The following is a 16,688-nucleotide window of genomic DNA, read 5'->3' as shown; positions in this document are numbered from 1 at the left end:
GAGAGGGAAGAGGGTCAGAGGGAGAAGCAGACTCCCTGCTGAGCAGGAAGCCCGATGTGGGACTCAATCCCGGGACTCCAGGATCATGACCTGAGCCGAAAGCAGTCGCTTAACCAACTGAGCCACCCAGGCGCCCCTAAAATGTTTAAAATGTTAGTGACTTCGAGAGCCATTGGAATGCCCAGGGATGGCAAGGGAGGGACCTACAAAACCAAGGTGCTTATTAGGGAGCAGTATCTGGAAGCACTCAGCCTCATTTTATTTTTTCTTTGTGTTTTAGGGAGGGAGAGAGGTAGGGGGAGGAACAGAGGGAGAGAGAATATTAAGCAGACTCCCCACTGAACTTGGCGCCTGACGCAGGGCTTGATCTCAGGACCCCGAGATCATGACCTGACCTGAAATCAAGAGTCAGACACTTAATGGACTGAGCCACCCAGGCGTGCTAGCCTCAGTTTAATAATAGTTACATACTTCCTAAAAGTGCCCCAAAGCGAATAGGGGCAAAATGATCTTAAGATTCTCTGTAGAAGTCCCAAAATTCCAAAATACGTATTTGCTAAAGATCTCTTTGGCTTGGGTAGTGCTTATTTTGTTCTATTTAAGTCATTTATTTTAAACCATAGTGAAAGCAGATTAGTTTTTATACTCTTTACTCCAAGTATTTTCCTTGGACACGTTCAGCTTTTCATGTATTCTTTAGGTGCTTTCAGTTACCACCACATGTTGGCTAGGGTACTGAGAGCAAATCTTTCATTGCCCTCTTTGTTCTCATCTGTAAACACCTCTCTTCCTACCAATATGTTCATGCTGCCAGGATGCACACAGCTGAATGTGAAGAAATTGAATTTTTTTAGAGAAACCTTTTAGTAGAAGATCTTGCTCTTATTTCATAGAGAAAAGACACCATTGTACGAAGACTCTCAACCTTCCACCATCTAATCTAAAGCTTCTTCTGCATTCCTGTCCACCATTTTATCCTTCTCTCATAATCCTGCCTCATGTCTAAGGTGAATCCTTCCATATATTCTCTGGTTCCTGTCCCCCTTTGCCTCTCAGGTCCCAGCTCCTGTATTTTCAACCTCTTCCTCTTCACTGAATCCTTTTTCAGTATTTTTTTTTAAAAGACTTATTTTATAGCAGTTTTATGATTATAGCAAAACTGAGGGGAAAATACAGACATTTCTCATAACCGCCCCCCCAACCCCACACATACAGAATCTCCCCCATTATCAACATTGCTCTCCAGAATGGGAATTTCTTTCTTTCTTTTTTTTTTTTTTTTACTGATGACAAATGTACATTGACACATATCACTCAAAGTCCATGGTTTACCTTAAGGTTCACTCTTGGTGTTACACGTTCTGTGGGTTTGGGAAGACACACACACATACATACATACATACATACATACATACATACATATACACACTGACCTGTGTCCATCACTATGCTGTCATACAGAGTAGTTTCACTGTCTTAAAAATCTTCTGTACTCTACCTGGTCATTGCTCTCCCTACACCTCTGGCAACCCCTGATCTTTTTACTGTCTCCATAGTTTTCGCCTTTTTTCACAATGTCCTATTGGAAACATACAGTATGTAGTCTTTTCAGATTAGGTTTTTTCCTGTAGTGATAGGTATTTAAGGCTCCTTCATGTCTTCTCATGACTTGCTACCTCATTTTTTTAAAAGATTTTATTTATTTGACAGAGAGCACAAGTAGGCAGAGTGGCAGGCAGAGGGAGAGGGAGAAGCAGGCTCTCCGCTGAGCAGGAAGCCCGATGCGGGGCTCGATCTGAGGACCCCAGGATCATGACCTGAGCCGAAGGCAGCTGCTTAACCGACTGAGCCACCCAGGCACCCCTTGCTAGCTCATTTCTTTTCAGGGCCGACTAATATTCCATTGTCTGGAAGTACCACAGTTTGTTTATCCACTCACCTACTGAAGTACATCTTCGGGTCTTCCAAGATGTGGCAATTATGAACAAAGTTTCTATAAACATCCTTATGCCAGTTTTTGTGTTGGTATAAGTTCCTTCATTTAGGGTAAATACCAAAGAGCACTGTTGCTGGATCCTATGGTAAGATTATGTTTAGTTTTGTAAGAAACTGCCAAACTGCTTTCCAAAGGGGCTCTGCTATTTTGCACTCCCACCAGCTGTGACTGAGAGTTCCTGTTGCTGCCCAGCCCCACCAGCATTTTGTGGTGTTAGTGTTGTGGGTTTGGGCCATTCTAGTAGGTGGGTAGTGGTAGCTTATTGTTTCAGTTTGCATTTTTCTGGTGACCTATCACAGGAAGCACCTTTTCATGTGCTTGTCATGTGTATGTCTTCCTTAGGGAGATGATTGTTAATGTCTTTGGCTCATTTTACTTTTTAATTTAAATTCAGTTAGTCCACACAGTACATCATTAGTTTCATTGTAGCGTTCAACAATTCATCAGTTGCATATAACAATTCCCCCACCTTCCTCCCCTTCGCAGCCCTCAGTTTGCTTCCCATGATTAAGAGTCTCTCATGGTTTGTCTCCCTCTCTGATTTCTTCCCATTCCGTTTTCCCTCCCTTCCCTTATGATCGTCGGCACCGTTTCTCATATTCCCCATTTGAGTGAAATCATATGATAATTGTCTTTCTCTGATTGACTTACATCTTTGGCTCATTTTAAAATCACTTTGGTTGTTTTCTTATTGTGGAGTTTCCAGTGATACTAAACACAGTGAGATCTCTCACATGGTCAACCACCACAGCAACAGAAGCAGCAGGAACAACAACAAACCCCAAACCCTCGGTCTCCTGTCTTAACCCTACATCTCCCTCCGCCTTACCTTGGCTTTCTGTCTTCCACAGAGTAGAAGCCAAGGGCAGCCTGCCCCAAGATGGGTGGCTTTGGCATGGAGATTATTCTGAGCTGAAGGCACTTGAGACCCTATGGGCTCAAGGGAAACTTTTGCCCTTCCCTTAACAGCAGAGAAGAATCTAAGTTGGGAGTCTTTCCCAGAGTGAGGGTTATTAGCAGAGATAAATTTTATTTGAATGGCCCATGTGTATGGCAAGACAAACATCTAATTACCAAACACCTGCTCTTCTTACTGCCCCGTGAAGTGCATTCCTTTCCTCCAAAGTCCCAGACCCCCTGCCCCTTTGTCTTTAGTTCAGAATGACGTGTGTACCCATCTTGCCTGTCTTTGGAATGTCCACATCTGTGGGGATTCCCCTTACTCTCTCAAATTTGTTTTTCTCCTATTAACCTGTCATGTCAATTTGATTCTTAGTCCAGCTAGAAGGACCCTTGAAGGGGACAGGGGTTCTTGCTCTCTGATAGCAGACAGACTCCTTGACCGGGTTGTCCAGACTTGCTGTCTCCACTTCCCATGCCCCCATCATCGCATGGAGGTGAGGCTTTTGTCCCCAGCCTTCTTTCTCTTCCAGCATCCCCGGTCTTAGAAAATGGCAGGAGCGTTCACCTAGTTGCCCATGCCTGAAGCCTGGGAAGTAATCTGATTTGCCGTCCTTTGCTCACCTCCCCACACAAAGTTAATCACCTGCTTCCGTTGATTTGGTCACTCAGTCTCTCTCAAATTAATTTACCCACCTTTTCCCACCCTGATTGCCCCCTCCTTAGTTAACTTGGGAAGATACTGTTTCAGCTTTTAGGTGAAGGTCATGGGCAGGCTGATGGGTGTTGCCGCTTGATGAGGTCATATAAAGACTTAAGGGTGCTGGTGCCTGAACAGGCAGAAATTCTAGTTGCTGGAGATTTCCTTGTCATTTTAACATCCTCCTTGCGTGGGCTTTCTGTTTGAAATTGTGACTTCTACATCTCTCGGCTGGTTCCCTTTTACTTCCCTGGCATTTGCCTCTCATGTATGAGGCACACTTCTGTTGATCCTGGAAGTTCTGAGCTCACAACTGTCATTTAGCTCTGTGGTTGCGTCTTGGCTCTGATCCTCCCTAGCTGCAAGAACTGGAACAGATCATGGACTCTCTCAACTCTTAGCTTCTTTAGCTGTAAAATAAGTGCCCCGCCCCTACAGGTGTGGTTCCACCCTGGCTGCGCATTAGGCTCACCTGGGAGGCTTTTGGAACTCCCAGCCCGGGCTGCACCCTGGAGCGGTGACATTAGCATCCTGACTTGTCGCCCTCAGGATTGTTGAAAGCTCCCCTCAGAGATCTCAGTGTGTCGACAGGCTTGAGAACCACTGACTTTATGATTTTAAAGAACCACAACTCTTCTGTCAATGCGTGTTGTCAGTCATGCCCCAATCCCAAGTTGAGATTTCCCTTAATGTTTTTACTAAGTTGGGAGAAAATAGCTGTGAAGTTCCCCCCACCCCCTTCCATCTGCTGTTTGTTCTTATTTACATACGATGGAACCCAGCCCACTGATTTACAGTTCTGGTTCCCTTACAACTGTTATTGAACTGAAAACATAGCTGAAAACTTATTAAACAGAAAAAAAAATTATTTTGAGCTTTGTGCCGACAATTCATTATAGAACCAAGGAAACATCAAAACTTTCCTTCTAGAATTAATACTAAAAATGGATTTACAACCTCCTAATCTTAAGTGAAAATTTTAATTCTGGTACCAAACCTAGTATTTATTCTTTCTTGAGTGTCCTATCAAGAAAGTCAAAGCATCTCTGTGAGAGAATGGAATTTTTGGGGGAAACAGGCAAGACCTCCCCAGACTACTCAGCGTGGGCCTCTGAAGGCAAGCGTTGGCATCTCTCTTTCCCTAGTTCTCTCTGCTGGCCCATAGGCACAGGAAGGAGAGCTAGGGCAAACGTACCATCAGTGTGGGTGTGTGGTCTCACTGTTGAAACACTTTGGAACAGGTCTTTCAGGAGACAGCTTTTCTGGAGCAGCCCCCTTCAGACCTACCATTTTAGGTTTGAAATAACCTAAGACTTTTTTTTAAGGTGCAAGGGAGTAGAGAGGAGAGCAGGACGATTACAGAGAACAGCCAAGCATTTGGTGTGACCACTGGCACTAAATTTGTGGAAAACTAAGGTCCTGACAGAAGTCTGATTTATACTGGGAAAGAGTCCCTTGGGGTGCTGGCTCTCCCTTGCCTCTTTCCCTGTTAACAGTATCTCCTTCAACTGTTCAGTCACTTGCTTCTGTAATTCCGCCTGAAACACAGAGCCCATGCCTTTGCATATCTCTCTCAAATCCCTATTAACTATTGAAACTAGTTGCTACCTTGATAAGGATGGCTTAATTTAGTAGGTATAGAAAGGTCAGTTTTTAGGTCGTCATAACCTATGGTGAATTCCTTTCCCCATATAATCCTTTTACAACTGGACCATCAAATTGTTCTCTGCAAAGGAATGATTAGTTATCTACTAGTGGTGGGGAAGAAAAGCATTTTCCTGGGGGAAAAAATGTTGCCAGAGCTTGGAGTCAAGCTGAAAGGAACCTGTTTCCTACCGTGTTTGGCACTGAACTATTTCCCGTGGCCCAGAAAACCTTGTCTGGAGCTTCTTGGTTTTGACCCCTCTCTTGGTATTTCCTTGTAGATGGAGGAATTGATTGAGGGTATTCGCTGGGCCTTTATTGACATGCTGGAGAAAGAAAATGAGTGGATGGACACAGGGACAAAAAGGAAAGCCAAAGAAAAGGTAAGAATTCCTTTTGATTAAAAAAAAAAAAAAAGAAAAAGTATATGACTTTTGGTGTAATGGATATTCACGCTCAGTATTGTGTACTTGATTTTTATATTGACTGAGCTCTTGACTTCGAACGACCCCAGAGTCAGGTGTCTGTTTTGGGATGAATATATAGATTTCATCACCAGCAGGTAAGAGAAAATAAGATGCGACTTTTTTCTTTCTCGAACTGCATTTCAAACACCTTGTAATCCAGCCTTTCCTCCTCTCTTTATTGCGGTTTCTACGAGCCACGTGGCCTGCTGCCCAGTGAATTTTGCTGCAAACCATCACCGGCTGTGGCAGAATGCAGAGCAGTGGGGGGGCCATGTGTGTCCTTCTGCTCTGTGCACGATGTGTGCAGATGTCCTCGGGAAAATCCTTGCCTGCAACCAAGCAGGTCTACTTTCCTAACCCATCATGTTGCTCTCATGATCCAGATAGCATGCTTATGAACTACAGACCCGTGGTAGATGATGGCGTAGGAATGCAAAAATGTTTCCTAATAGAAGTGGACGCTTGGTGGGCCTTGTACAATTTTCTGGTACTGTGTAACAAGCTGAAGGAGTAAGAGAGACAGATATTGGCCGCCATGCTGCTTAAACAACGAAGAATCAGCTGTATCTTGAATTCTAGGGATTCAGATGGAGCTGGAGCTCAAGTGGGTAGGAAATATCTCCTGCACGCTGGGTGGATGCTGCCCTGTATCTGGGAGACTCTGAACTAGGAGCATTTCTTCTTTAGAGAGGTATTTTAAAGTCTTGCTGATGATAGTAATCCCCTGGGATGCCTAAATGCCCTATAGCTCTCTGGGCCCCTCCCCAGAAGGTCTGATTTAGTGGATGGAGGGTGCAGTTTGAATGTTTGTGACTTTAGCCAGTCTCCCTGGTGATTTTTATTGCTCGGTGGGCCTGGGGAACACTGCTTAGAGTCCTAACTGGGTCATGCTGAGTTCAGATCTTTTTGCCCTATGGTCAAGAAACAGAGGGAGAGGGTAGGGCAGTGAAACTACCCTCTGTGATACCATAATGGTGGATACGTGTTGTCGTCCGTTTGTCCAGACCCATAGAATGTGCAGCATCAAGAGTGAATCCTAATATAAACTATGAATTCTGGGTGGTAATGATGTATCAATGCAGGTTCATTGATTGTAACAAATGTATACCACTCTGGTGGGGGAGTTTGTTAATGGGGATGCTATGCGTTGTGTGTGGTCAGGGGTTTTATGGGAAATCTCTGTGTTTTCTTTTCAATTTTGCTGTGAACCCATGACTGCTTGAAAAAAATAAAGTCTATTAAACAAAACAAAACAAAACAAAAAAACCAAAGAGGGCAACATTCTGGGAATGCTTAGCCTTACTGAAATGAGAATGTGCAGAGGTTTAGCAAGAATGTTTTCTAGAGCTTTAATACTCCTGAGATGGATAAACATTACCATAGATGTTTTTGTTAGTAGACATGGAAAGGCTGTTCACTCTTTGCAGTGAAGAAAGAACTTGGGTGGCCGGGGGTGGCAGGTGTTGGAAGAAGACAAAGGGATTTTTTTCCCCCTTGAGGATCTGTCAAAGCCATCTTAAGTCATGTAAGGCACAAGCTGATGGGGGCAGGAGCATGCGGGCTGTGATGAGAAGCTCTCCAGATGGTAGATGAAACTTTTGGCACCAACATATTGTTGTTTTTGAAGGCCTCATTTATTTGCTGGGCTAGCTTCTGATATCTGGAATAGAATTTGTCTTGCGCTGGGCAGTTGAGAGGTCAGAGCACTGGGGGACTCTTGATCCTAGGCTGACCCCTTGTGGCCTGAGGGTCATCTGTGTGGAGGGTGGGATGGAGTGATGAGGTCTGTGTGCATGTGATGAATGGATAGATACCAGCGGAATGTTCTGGGGACTGCAGTCCGTTTTTTGGGAAGTATGACTGGTTGCCTCAGGGGGAGATCTCCTGAGTTGCATAAAGGAGTGGGTACCTTGCAGTTAGGTCTTCTAGGCAAGTGGCCCATGGGTCTTCCTGAAGGCACATTATTCTCAGTTCTAATATTAGACATGTTCCTGTTTGACCCCTGAATTGCTCTCCAGTCTTATATTTTATTTCAATGAGAGCTGTCACTTTTTCTTCTAAAAGTACTCTTTGAACACTCCGCTTTCTTTGAGCTGAGTTCAACCTGCCAGGAACTCAACTAGTTCCTTGACAGGTACAAATATCAAAGGGAATTTTCCTCCTGGATCTCACCAGGCTCCCTGAGTATATCTTGTATTTCAGAGTTCAGGGAAATTCCGCTAATAAAAGGGAAGAAAGAGGGGATGTTGTCCGAGAATTTTCACCAGTTTCCCAAAGCATGTCAGGCCCTGGACCCCAGAAGATGCAGATTTTCTTTTTCCAAATTAAACCAACATGCAGTTCTGGAAATGACCTCTGGGCGGAGCTCGTAGACTCACAAAGACACCATTTAGGAAGCTGAAGGCATTTATGCTGCTGAAGGCTCTGGGGTTGTTTTTGAAAAAAAATTTTTTTTTTCTTGCCCTTTTTCTCTGCTGTCCTCAATTTGATTGCCTTTTAATAGTCAACAAGAAAGGAGAAGTTCTGCCTACTAATTCCTTGAGTCTTAGATGGAAATCTCAGACAATCTTAGGGCTTTGTCTTTCTGATACTGAATAGCTTCTGCATTAAGACAGGATTTGCCTGTGTTCGAAGTGGAGGTGAAGGATTTGCCTGCTCTTCCTGGTATGACTTGGCACTGTTTTTGGGCATGTGTTGTATGCAGTATATCACCCAGGCAGAAGATTTCTCTCATCAATAATAGTGCCCACACTGAGCCAATGCTGAGTCACTTGGCATCCCATTGGGGAAACTGGAAAAATGTTCTGATTTGCGAGTGGGAGAAGCTTTTCTTTGCCTTACCATGGAGCTCTGGACTGCAACAAATGACGGTAACTCCTGTATTGGGTGTTGACCGTATATTTACAAGTGTTCCCTTGTGCTGGCCTCTTGAATGTGGAGGGCCCCAGATACCTGCAGTGGCTTGAGGACTAACAGCTTGAGTTGGGTGGCAGTGACCCCGGTTTCAAGATGGAACCATGGGGATGTGACTTGGTCGTGTTCTTCACTACGGGTGATCACCATAAAAGATCAATGAGGATGCCTCTGCTCCTGGGAAGGGTAAATTTTGTATCTCAGTCTCCCAGCCTTGCTCCTCTCATCTCTTAAGGGGTCATGAGTGGTTGAGTTTCTGAAACTGACAGTGTAGGTTTCAACTGGAAATTTAGTATCATGAAATAAGCACCAGTTTTTATTTAGGATTCTCTTTCCTGTGAGCCTATGCTTTTACTGTAAACTAGCAGCAGAGGACAGGAAGCCTGTTATTTTTTTGGTTATCACAGACGTGGGATGAGTGTAAGGTGATAGAAATTAGTTTGGGGGGGTGTCTTCTGGAAGATTTGCCTTTTCCAGAACAGAGTAGGAGGATCTCAAGGTCACTATGTAGTGATTCCGAGGCCTGCTAGGAAGGGATGCAACACTGCCTTTGGCTGCCCTAGTGGCAGGAGCAGGGAGTCTGCTGGAGAGCTCTGTGTCAGATCAGGAGGAGCAGCTTCCTGAATTCGGCTGGTCCCCAGCTAGATTCAGTTCTGTATCCAAAAGCTGGATCCTTTCTGAAACATTTGTTTGTGCTCTTTACTTCTGGAACCGACGTTTGCCTAGCCACCCCTAGAGAGAAAGGCCTGGATAGAACTGCTAGGAAGGCAGCATCCTCAGGATCCTGTGAGTGGCCTTAACCTTGGCCCCAGCAGGTACAGAGGTTCCGGGAAGTGTACTACATGGTCCCATCGCCACAGGCATGCAACTCCAAGATATAGGCTTTCAGCAAGATGGGAAGAGTTTTCTTGCAGAGGGCCAAACAAAAGTGTATTTTACCTCTCTGGCTTTGTCTCCGTTTGGGAGGAAAAATAATCATTCCTTCTACCCCTCTAAGTACTTGACTGAGCCCCCTGTGAGAAAAGACAGGTTAACAAGAGAAAATCAACCAGAAGTTTATTAATGTGTATATCTCATACATACATGAGAGAAATTCAGAAAAAAGAGTAACTCAAAGAGGTGGCTTAAAACCTCGGCTTATATAGCATCTTTAAAAAAGAACAAAAAATTTGCAGATAAATGACAAAGGAAAGTGGTTTTGGACTTCAAAGAGCAGCAGATTGTGGGAGGGCAAATATATGGGAAACTAATGGTAGACACAGGCTAGTTAGTGAAGTCTGTTATGTAAGATGACTCTGGTGCTATCTCTAGGTTGATAGGGTTTAAAGTTGTCTTTGGTGATTCACTTTTGTCCTTCCTGGTAGAGAGAGCAGAGATGCATTAGAGATGCAAATTCCTGCGTCCCCCTAGACCTGCTGAACTCTGGGGTGGTGGTGCGAGGCCCAGTGTCTTGCCGTTACCATTTCCTTGCACATCCATCTGGCTTCCAGCTGCTGGCACCTGCACTTTGCCCAAGAGCTTTCTCTTCCCACGGGAACCTGCTATGCCACTCATACAGAGGGCCCATGAATGAACACACCCAGTAACTGATGGGAGTTGCTGTGTGTGTCCCCTCCTCCCTCAAGTATGTGTTCAACATGGGCTCCTGGAGTTTCCCCAGCAGGGTGAGCTCCACTTGCTCACATGGTCAGCTGGCTCAAGAAGATTCCCTTTACTGATAGCCTGCCTTGCTCTGCTCACTTCCTCCGTCCCTTCCTGGTGTCTGATGTTTCTTCCACTGCTCGTACTCAAGTCCTTGTCCCCAGGTCTGCTCTTGGGGATCCTCAACTAGGGCACTGACCCTGGGGTATGCGCCCTTTCTCCATCCTTACTGGCCTTAAGGTGACAACACATTTCACTGCACCTCAGTGTGAGCAGCACTTCAGCAAATTCAATTCCACAAACGTTTCCAGAACCAATGATGTGCCAGGTGTTGGAGCAGGAGCTGTGGATTCAAAGATGATCTGTGGCTTTCTTTCTCTGCAGGGGATTTCACTGCCTTGGGAGAGGATAGCAGGAACATGGGTGCTGGGCACATGGGCAGATATTTTAGTTAATGCAATGGAGAGACAAAGTGCTCCTGGCTCTCGCTGTAGGGGAGGAAGATTCCAAGGAGCCCAAACCCACATGTGGGGGCACTTGACCTGGGGACTGCCCACTCTGCGCCCTCCCTTCTTGTCACTGCCTCTGTCCTTGTAGCCCGTGGGTAAAGGCTTCCTCTGGCTCTTCCTTGCAGATCTCGACAGCTCTGCACCCAACTATCACTTCCCCTTGGTACCTTCACTCTTGCTTCATTCTACATGTTCTCTTTAAATTGTTCTGTAGAAGAAAAGACAGGGAAGGGCTTTGGTCAAACTGTCTCCTGCCCTTCCCTGCTTCAGATTCAAGGCTGTTTGCATGTGCTCCAGAATGCCAGGCCCTTGCCTCTACTCCAGTGCTCCCCCAGAGACACACAGGAACTGATGGAATAGCAAGTAAACATCTCTCAGCATCCCTCCCCACTTCCCGCAGATCCCTGGCTCACACGTGCTGCTGCGCTGCCATCTTGAGCTGGCTGGCGCTCTCGGGCTCCATCTCTCTGCCCCCATGTTCCTCCGTTTCTCTCACATGCACATCCTGGCCAAGGTGTAGTAGCTTTCATACTTGTATCTGCTCTCCCTAACTGGCCTCAACAGGAAGTACAGTATAGACGTCAAGCCTACAGACTGTGGAGAAAGAGTCCTTAGGCTCAGAGCCAGTGTCTGCCCTTTTTAGCTGTATGACCCTTTGGAAGTTACTTAACTTCCCAGACCCTTACTTTTTACATCTGGAAAATGGGGAGATGAGTACCTACCCCATTGTTTATGCAGGAGTCAATGTACTTAAAGTACTTAGAAGAGGGCCTGTGGCATGAGAAAGTCTCTCTAAGTGTGTTGGGCTGTTCCTTCTAAGCTGCCGTCCTGTGGCAGAGGAAAGGCTTTGGACTGGACTGGCTGGTGAGGAGAGAGAGATGGGAAGTGAGGTGCCATGTGTGTATCTGGGTCACAGTCTTTTCGTCTGGGTTAGGAAGGTAGGTGACGTAAGACCACAGGCTCTGAGGTACCTCTCACCCCTTAGGTGTTCTGATGCTCCTTGTCAGAACACTGCCCTTCTCCTCACTGCATCCCCTGAAGGGCAATTAATAGTGAACAGCCCCCGCTGAGAGGGTGATGGCAGAGCACACTGCTTTTTGTTGTGGAGGTTGGATTTTCTGGTTTGGAACAAATTGAGCCTTATCTTTGTGATACATATTTTAGTTTATTACTTTTTATTAACTTTTGGTTTTAATTCCGGTGTAGTTAACATACAATGTGATATTAATTTCAGGTGTACAGTACAGTGTTTCAGCAAATCTATACCTTGCTCAGTGCTCATCACGATAGGGGTACTCCTAATCCTCATCACCTGTTTCCCCCATCTTCCCACCCACCTCCCCTCTGGTAACCATCTGTATATATATATTTTAAACACAGCTGCAAATATTTGGCGTAAAGAGTTTGATGCATATATTTATCAAAGGCATATTATGCCTGATACCTTATTAGAGTGCGTTTAATTGCGTTTTGGTATTCTAGAGCCTTGTGGAAGTATAGTTTTGTGTGATGCTCTAGGGGATTGGTTCTCACACTTAGGGTGCGTCAGTGCCGTCTGGAGGGCTTGTTAAAGCACAGATTGCCAGGCCCCACCCCAGAGTTTCTGAGTCCAGAGCTCTGAGGTGGGGCCCCGGAATTTGCGTTTCTGACAAGTTCTCAATGACACCGTTGGTCTTGGGCCAACAATTTGATAACTGTTGGTGATCAGAGGTGACAATTCCCTTATCCCAAGCCTGTGTAACTAGAACTATCTACCATTCCTTAAGTGGCTGTTTTACCCCTTACCCCTGAGTATCAGAACCTACCCCGGCCATCCACTCCACTGGTGGTATGCCTGCTGAAAAGCCCTTGCTTGTTGAAAGAGATCCAAAGCCGCCTCCTCAGTCACTTCTGACCCCTGACTCCCTGTCTGTCCCCAGGAACTATGCAGAAGGAGTCTTCCAGGGAAGAGCCCTCCTAATATCTGAAGATGTTGAATGTGTTTCTATTTCAGATGAAATGTCTCTAGAGTTTGTCAGGAATTAACAAACATTATGTGCCAGGCCAGATATTCTAAATGCTTCACAAGTATTAACTGCTTTAACGCCATAATATCTGTATGAGGTGGGTCAAAGTTTTCTCTTCTACAGATGAGGAGCCTGAAGCACGTTGAGTGCCAGCAGGCTTGCCCAAGGTCATACAGCCAGTAGGCAGAAGGTCTGGGACTCTGTCCTTGGCAGTCTGCTCTGTGCTTTTATCCACACTTGCCAGGGGGTCTCTCCAAGTGTGGTCCACAGACCAGCATCAGCTTCACCTAGGAAGTAGCTAGAAATGCAGATTCTTGGTCCTACTCCACGTCTGCAGAACCAGAAACCCTGGGAGGGGACCCATGAATCTGCATTTTAATAAGCCCTCCAGGTGATTCTGATGCAGCCAGTGTGGGAATCACTGCTCTGCGCCGTGGTTCTGATGCTTTTCATCCTGCTGGCTACTGTCCAGGTTTCAACATCTTTTTTTAAAGCTCAAGTTCGAAGCTGAACACAATATTCTAGATATAGTCTAACTCACACAGCACAACGGGAATATTATTTCTGCCTTTGTTTTGCATAGACATTATATTAAAAAATCCAAAGTTTATATTATGGCTGTTTTTTCCCCTCTGCCATGTCACTGTTGGCTCATAACGAATTTACAGTCAGTCAATTTCTAGATCTTTTTTTATCCCCCAGGAGCTGTTGTTTAGCCCTGTTCTCCAGTCCTAAACTTGGCCTTTTTTTTTTTTTTTGAACCCTCATCCTAGAACTTCACATGTATTCTTACTTAATTCCATTTACCTTCGGTTCATGGCTCAGCTTTTAAAAATATATATATTTCTGGATCTTCTGTATGTTTATTTTTGTTGTAAAAATCTGTGCTCATTGAAGAAAATCTTGAAAGTAAAGTACAAAAGCAGAAAGAAAAAAACTGTTGCTAGTTCCGTCATCCATACATAACCACCACAAACATCTTGATGTTATTACTTTGGCTTTTTCCCTGTCCGTAGGTTTGAATAATGTTATATATATATGAATTTGATTTCTTTTTTCTCTTTTATAAACTTTTCTTCTATTACTATGTAGTCTTTATAAAAGAGTTTTTACTATTATTGACTATTTTTCCATTGGTTGTATAGGAAACCACTTAAAAAGTTCTCCATAGTTGGGTAGTTAGGTTGTGCTGTTAATGATATTCTTATGATAAACATTTTGTGCATAAGTAAAGCTTTCCCCAAGTTCTGAACTAATTGCTTAGAATGGGATCTTAAAAACCATTAAAAATCTCAATCTGTCGCTCAGTGTGTCAACTACTATCTCCACCTCTAAATCATTCACAGTCTGAGAAATCTGCTTTTCGATTTGGATTGTTTTTTCTCGGTTATCAGTGAGGATGCTTACAAAATGGAGGTGGAATTGGTGTATTTGCTTATCCTTTGGAGACTCCCTCTAGATTCATCTACTGAGCAGATTCATGGAGAATCTGTTCTGTGGCAGGTCTTTTGTTAGGTGCTAAGTAATTCACTAACCAGTAGATTTTTAGTCCAGTTGTTCTACTTTGAACAACTCCGTGGAACTCTCATTGACTTCCTCCTTTCTGCCTGCTCAGAGATCGTGAGCTATTTAGCTGTGACTTGATAGAACCCAGTTACATAGGATTTAGGGTATTCTTTGATTTACTAGTGTTCTTTTTTTAAAAGATTATTTATTTATTAGAGAGAGAGAAAGCATGCATGAGTGGAGGGAGAGGGAGAAGCAGACTCCCCACCGACACATGCGGCTTGATCCCAGGACCCCGAGATCAGGACTGGAGCTGGAGTCAGATGCTCAACCGACTGAGCCACCCGGGTGCCCCTCTCATGTTATTTAAAAAAAAGAGAGAGAATCCTGATGATATTGAACACTCACTGGGCTCCATTCTTTCTAAGGCCCCGTGTTATCCTCAGTACAGATTACATCATTCCATGGGGTACAGCCAGCTCTTTAGACTCCCAAACCCGAGCTCTCAGTCTTCCCTCCCAGCCAACTGGAAGTACTCAAATCCTGTTGAGTCTGTCTTCCAAACGACTTTTAAATCTTTATCATTTCTGTTTCATCGTTCTTTCCTCCCCTAGCTTCTCATACTTCTTTTTCTTGTTTTTTTTTAAAAACCGAAGTAAAATTCACATAATATAAAATTAACCATTTCAAAGTCTACAGTTCAGTGGCTTTAAGTAGTTACACAATGTTGTGCAACCATCACTGCTATCTAGTCCCCCCCAAATTTCTGTCACCTCATAAGGAAACTTTATACCTATTAGCAGTCACTCCTCACTCTTGCCTTCCCCCAGCCCTAGGCAACCACCATTCTGCTTTCTCTCTATGAATTCACCTGTTCTGCATATTTTATATACACAGAATCAGAATATGCGACCTCTTATGTCTGGCTTCTTTCACTCAACATGTTTATAGGTTCACCCATGTTGTAAAACTCATCCTTTTTAATCCATTTCCTCATTTATAGTCTTGGAAAGAGAATAGCAGAATCAACTTTTTTTTTTTTAACATTTTCTGATAGTGAAATCTTGTCTTCTCTGAGCTTTTGAAATAGCATCATAGTGTTTATTCATAACTAAAACCCTCTACCCCAGAATGGAGATTCAGTGAGTGGAAGTGACCCCTGCAAGGGAAGAACTGTGGCTGGCTGGTTGATTCTTAGAAGCTCAGAACCTGACATGGTCTGGCACTCCCTTCTGGGGCCACTGGGCAGACCTTAGTGAGGATCACGGCTCCAGCAAACACATAGCCAAGACGCACATCTTTTGAGGACCTCGGTTTCTTCACCCATGAAATGAGAACAAATATACTACCATTTTCACAGAGTGCTTGGGAGGATTAAATAAGAAAGGTATGTACAGTGACTAGCAGAGAACAAATGCTCAGTATTAGGAAGATGACATTTTCATTTTTTTCCCCAAGTTGTCTTTTATTCCCTCCTCACCAAATAATGCGATATGCTGTTACAGTCTCTTAAAATTGGGAAAGAAAAGCTGATGCCAATTAAGTTGTTTTCTTTGGGGTGGAGGTACAGAGTGGACTTTTGACGTTGACTGTTCAAAATTTTTAAATATTTTATTAAGTTTTTTGATGTGCACGAAAGTGTACCAAGCAGATCCCCAGGTCTTCCTCAGCCACCCTCGGCAGCCTCGCCAGTGTTTGCCATTCTGACTTCATACACTCTCCACCCCCACCTGTTCTTATGCTTGAGAATTCAAAAGCTAATCCCTGACATCATTTTACTATAAACATTTCATTATGTCTCTCCAACAGATAAGTATTTTTTTAACTAAGTGCAGTACCGTGAACATACCCAGCAATATTAACAATACCTTGTTAATTAGTAGCCTGTTCATGTGCAGTTTTCTGTAATTATCTAAAAAATGTTTCTTTTTTTTGAACACTTGGTTCACATCACAATCCAAACGGAGTGCACATATCACATATTGCAGTTAATAGGTCCATCTTTCAAGGCTTCAAAAGTTTTAAGAGCTCCCACTCCTGTTTTATCTGTCAATTTTATTTCTTGAACAAATTGCATCATTGGGCTGGTTGCGTTTTCAGCAATCTTGATTTGGCTGATTGTATCCTAGTGTTTTCTTTTAACATGGTCTTCTGTCCTTTCCATTTCCTGTTAATGGAATCTAGAGGTTTGATGAGATTCAGGTTCAGTTTTCTTTTGGCAGGAAGCCGTGGTGGGCAGTGCTGTGAGCTTCCTGTTGCAGCCTACCTCGACGCTTGTGATGATGGGCTTGCCCACTTCCAGTGAGGAGCTCGGTTCGTGGGTTTGGGTGTTGTCAGCCTGAGCCTTCCATTTTAACTTACCCATCAACCTTTCACCTCAGGTGGGGATCCTCTTTCTCGACTGTG

At 44.2% G+C, this 16,688-nt stretch overlaps 1 protein-coding gene across 2 annotated transcripts in view; it reads left to right on the top strand.

Annotated features, from left to right (window-relative positions):
- PHEX (phosphate regulating endopeptidase X-linked) overlaps nucleotides 1-16,688 on the top strand; it is a 221,777-nt gene that overhangs the window by 93,564 nt on the left and 111,525 nt on the right. For both annotated transcript variants that reach the window (XM_025857499.2, XM_073901981.1), the window contains one exon: nucleotides 5,522-5,623. In XM_025857499.2, the coding sequence (XP_025713284.2) occupies nucleotides 5,522-5,623 (102 nt within the window). The remainder of the gene's footprint in view (nucleotides 1-5,521; nucleotides 5,624-16,688) is intronic.

Source organism: Callorhinus ursinus, unplaced genomic scaffold (assembly GCF_003265705.2).
Source record: "Callorhinus ursinus isolate GAN/ISIS: 27379988/994484 unplaced genomic scaffold, GSC_fseal_2.0 scaffold16, whole genome shotgun sequence".
Lineage (NCBI taxonomy): Eukaryota > Metazoa > Chordata > Mammalia > Carnivora > Otariidae > Callorhinus > Callorhinus ursinus.
Note: the sequence above shows the minus strand (reverse complement) of the source record. Positions and strands in the feature narration are given on the sequence as shown.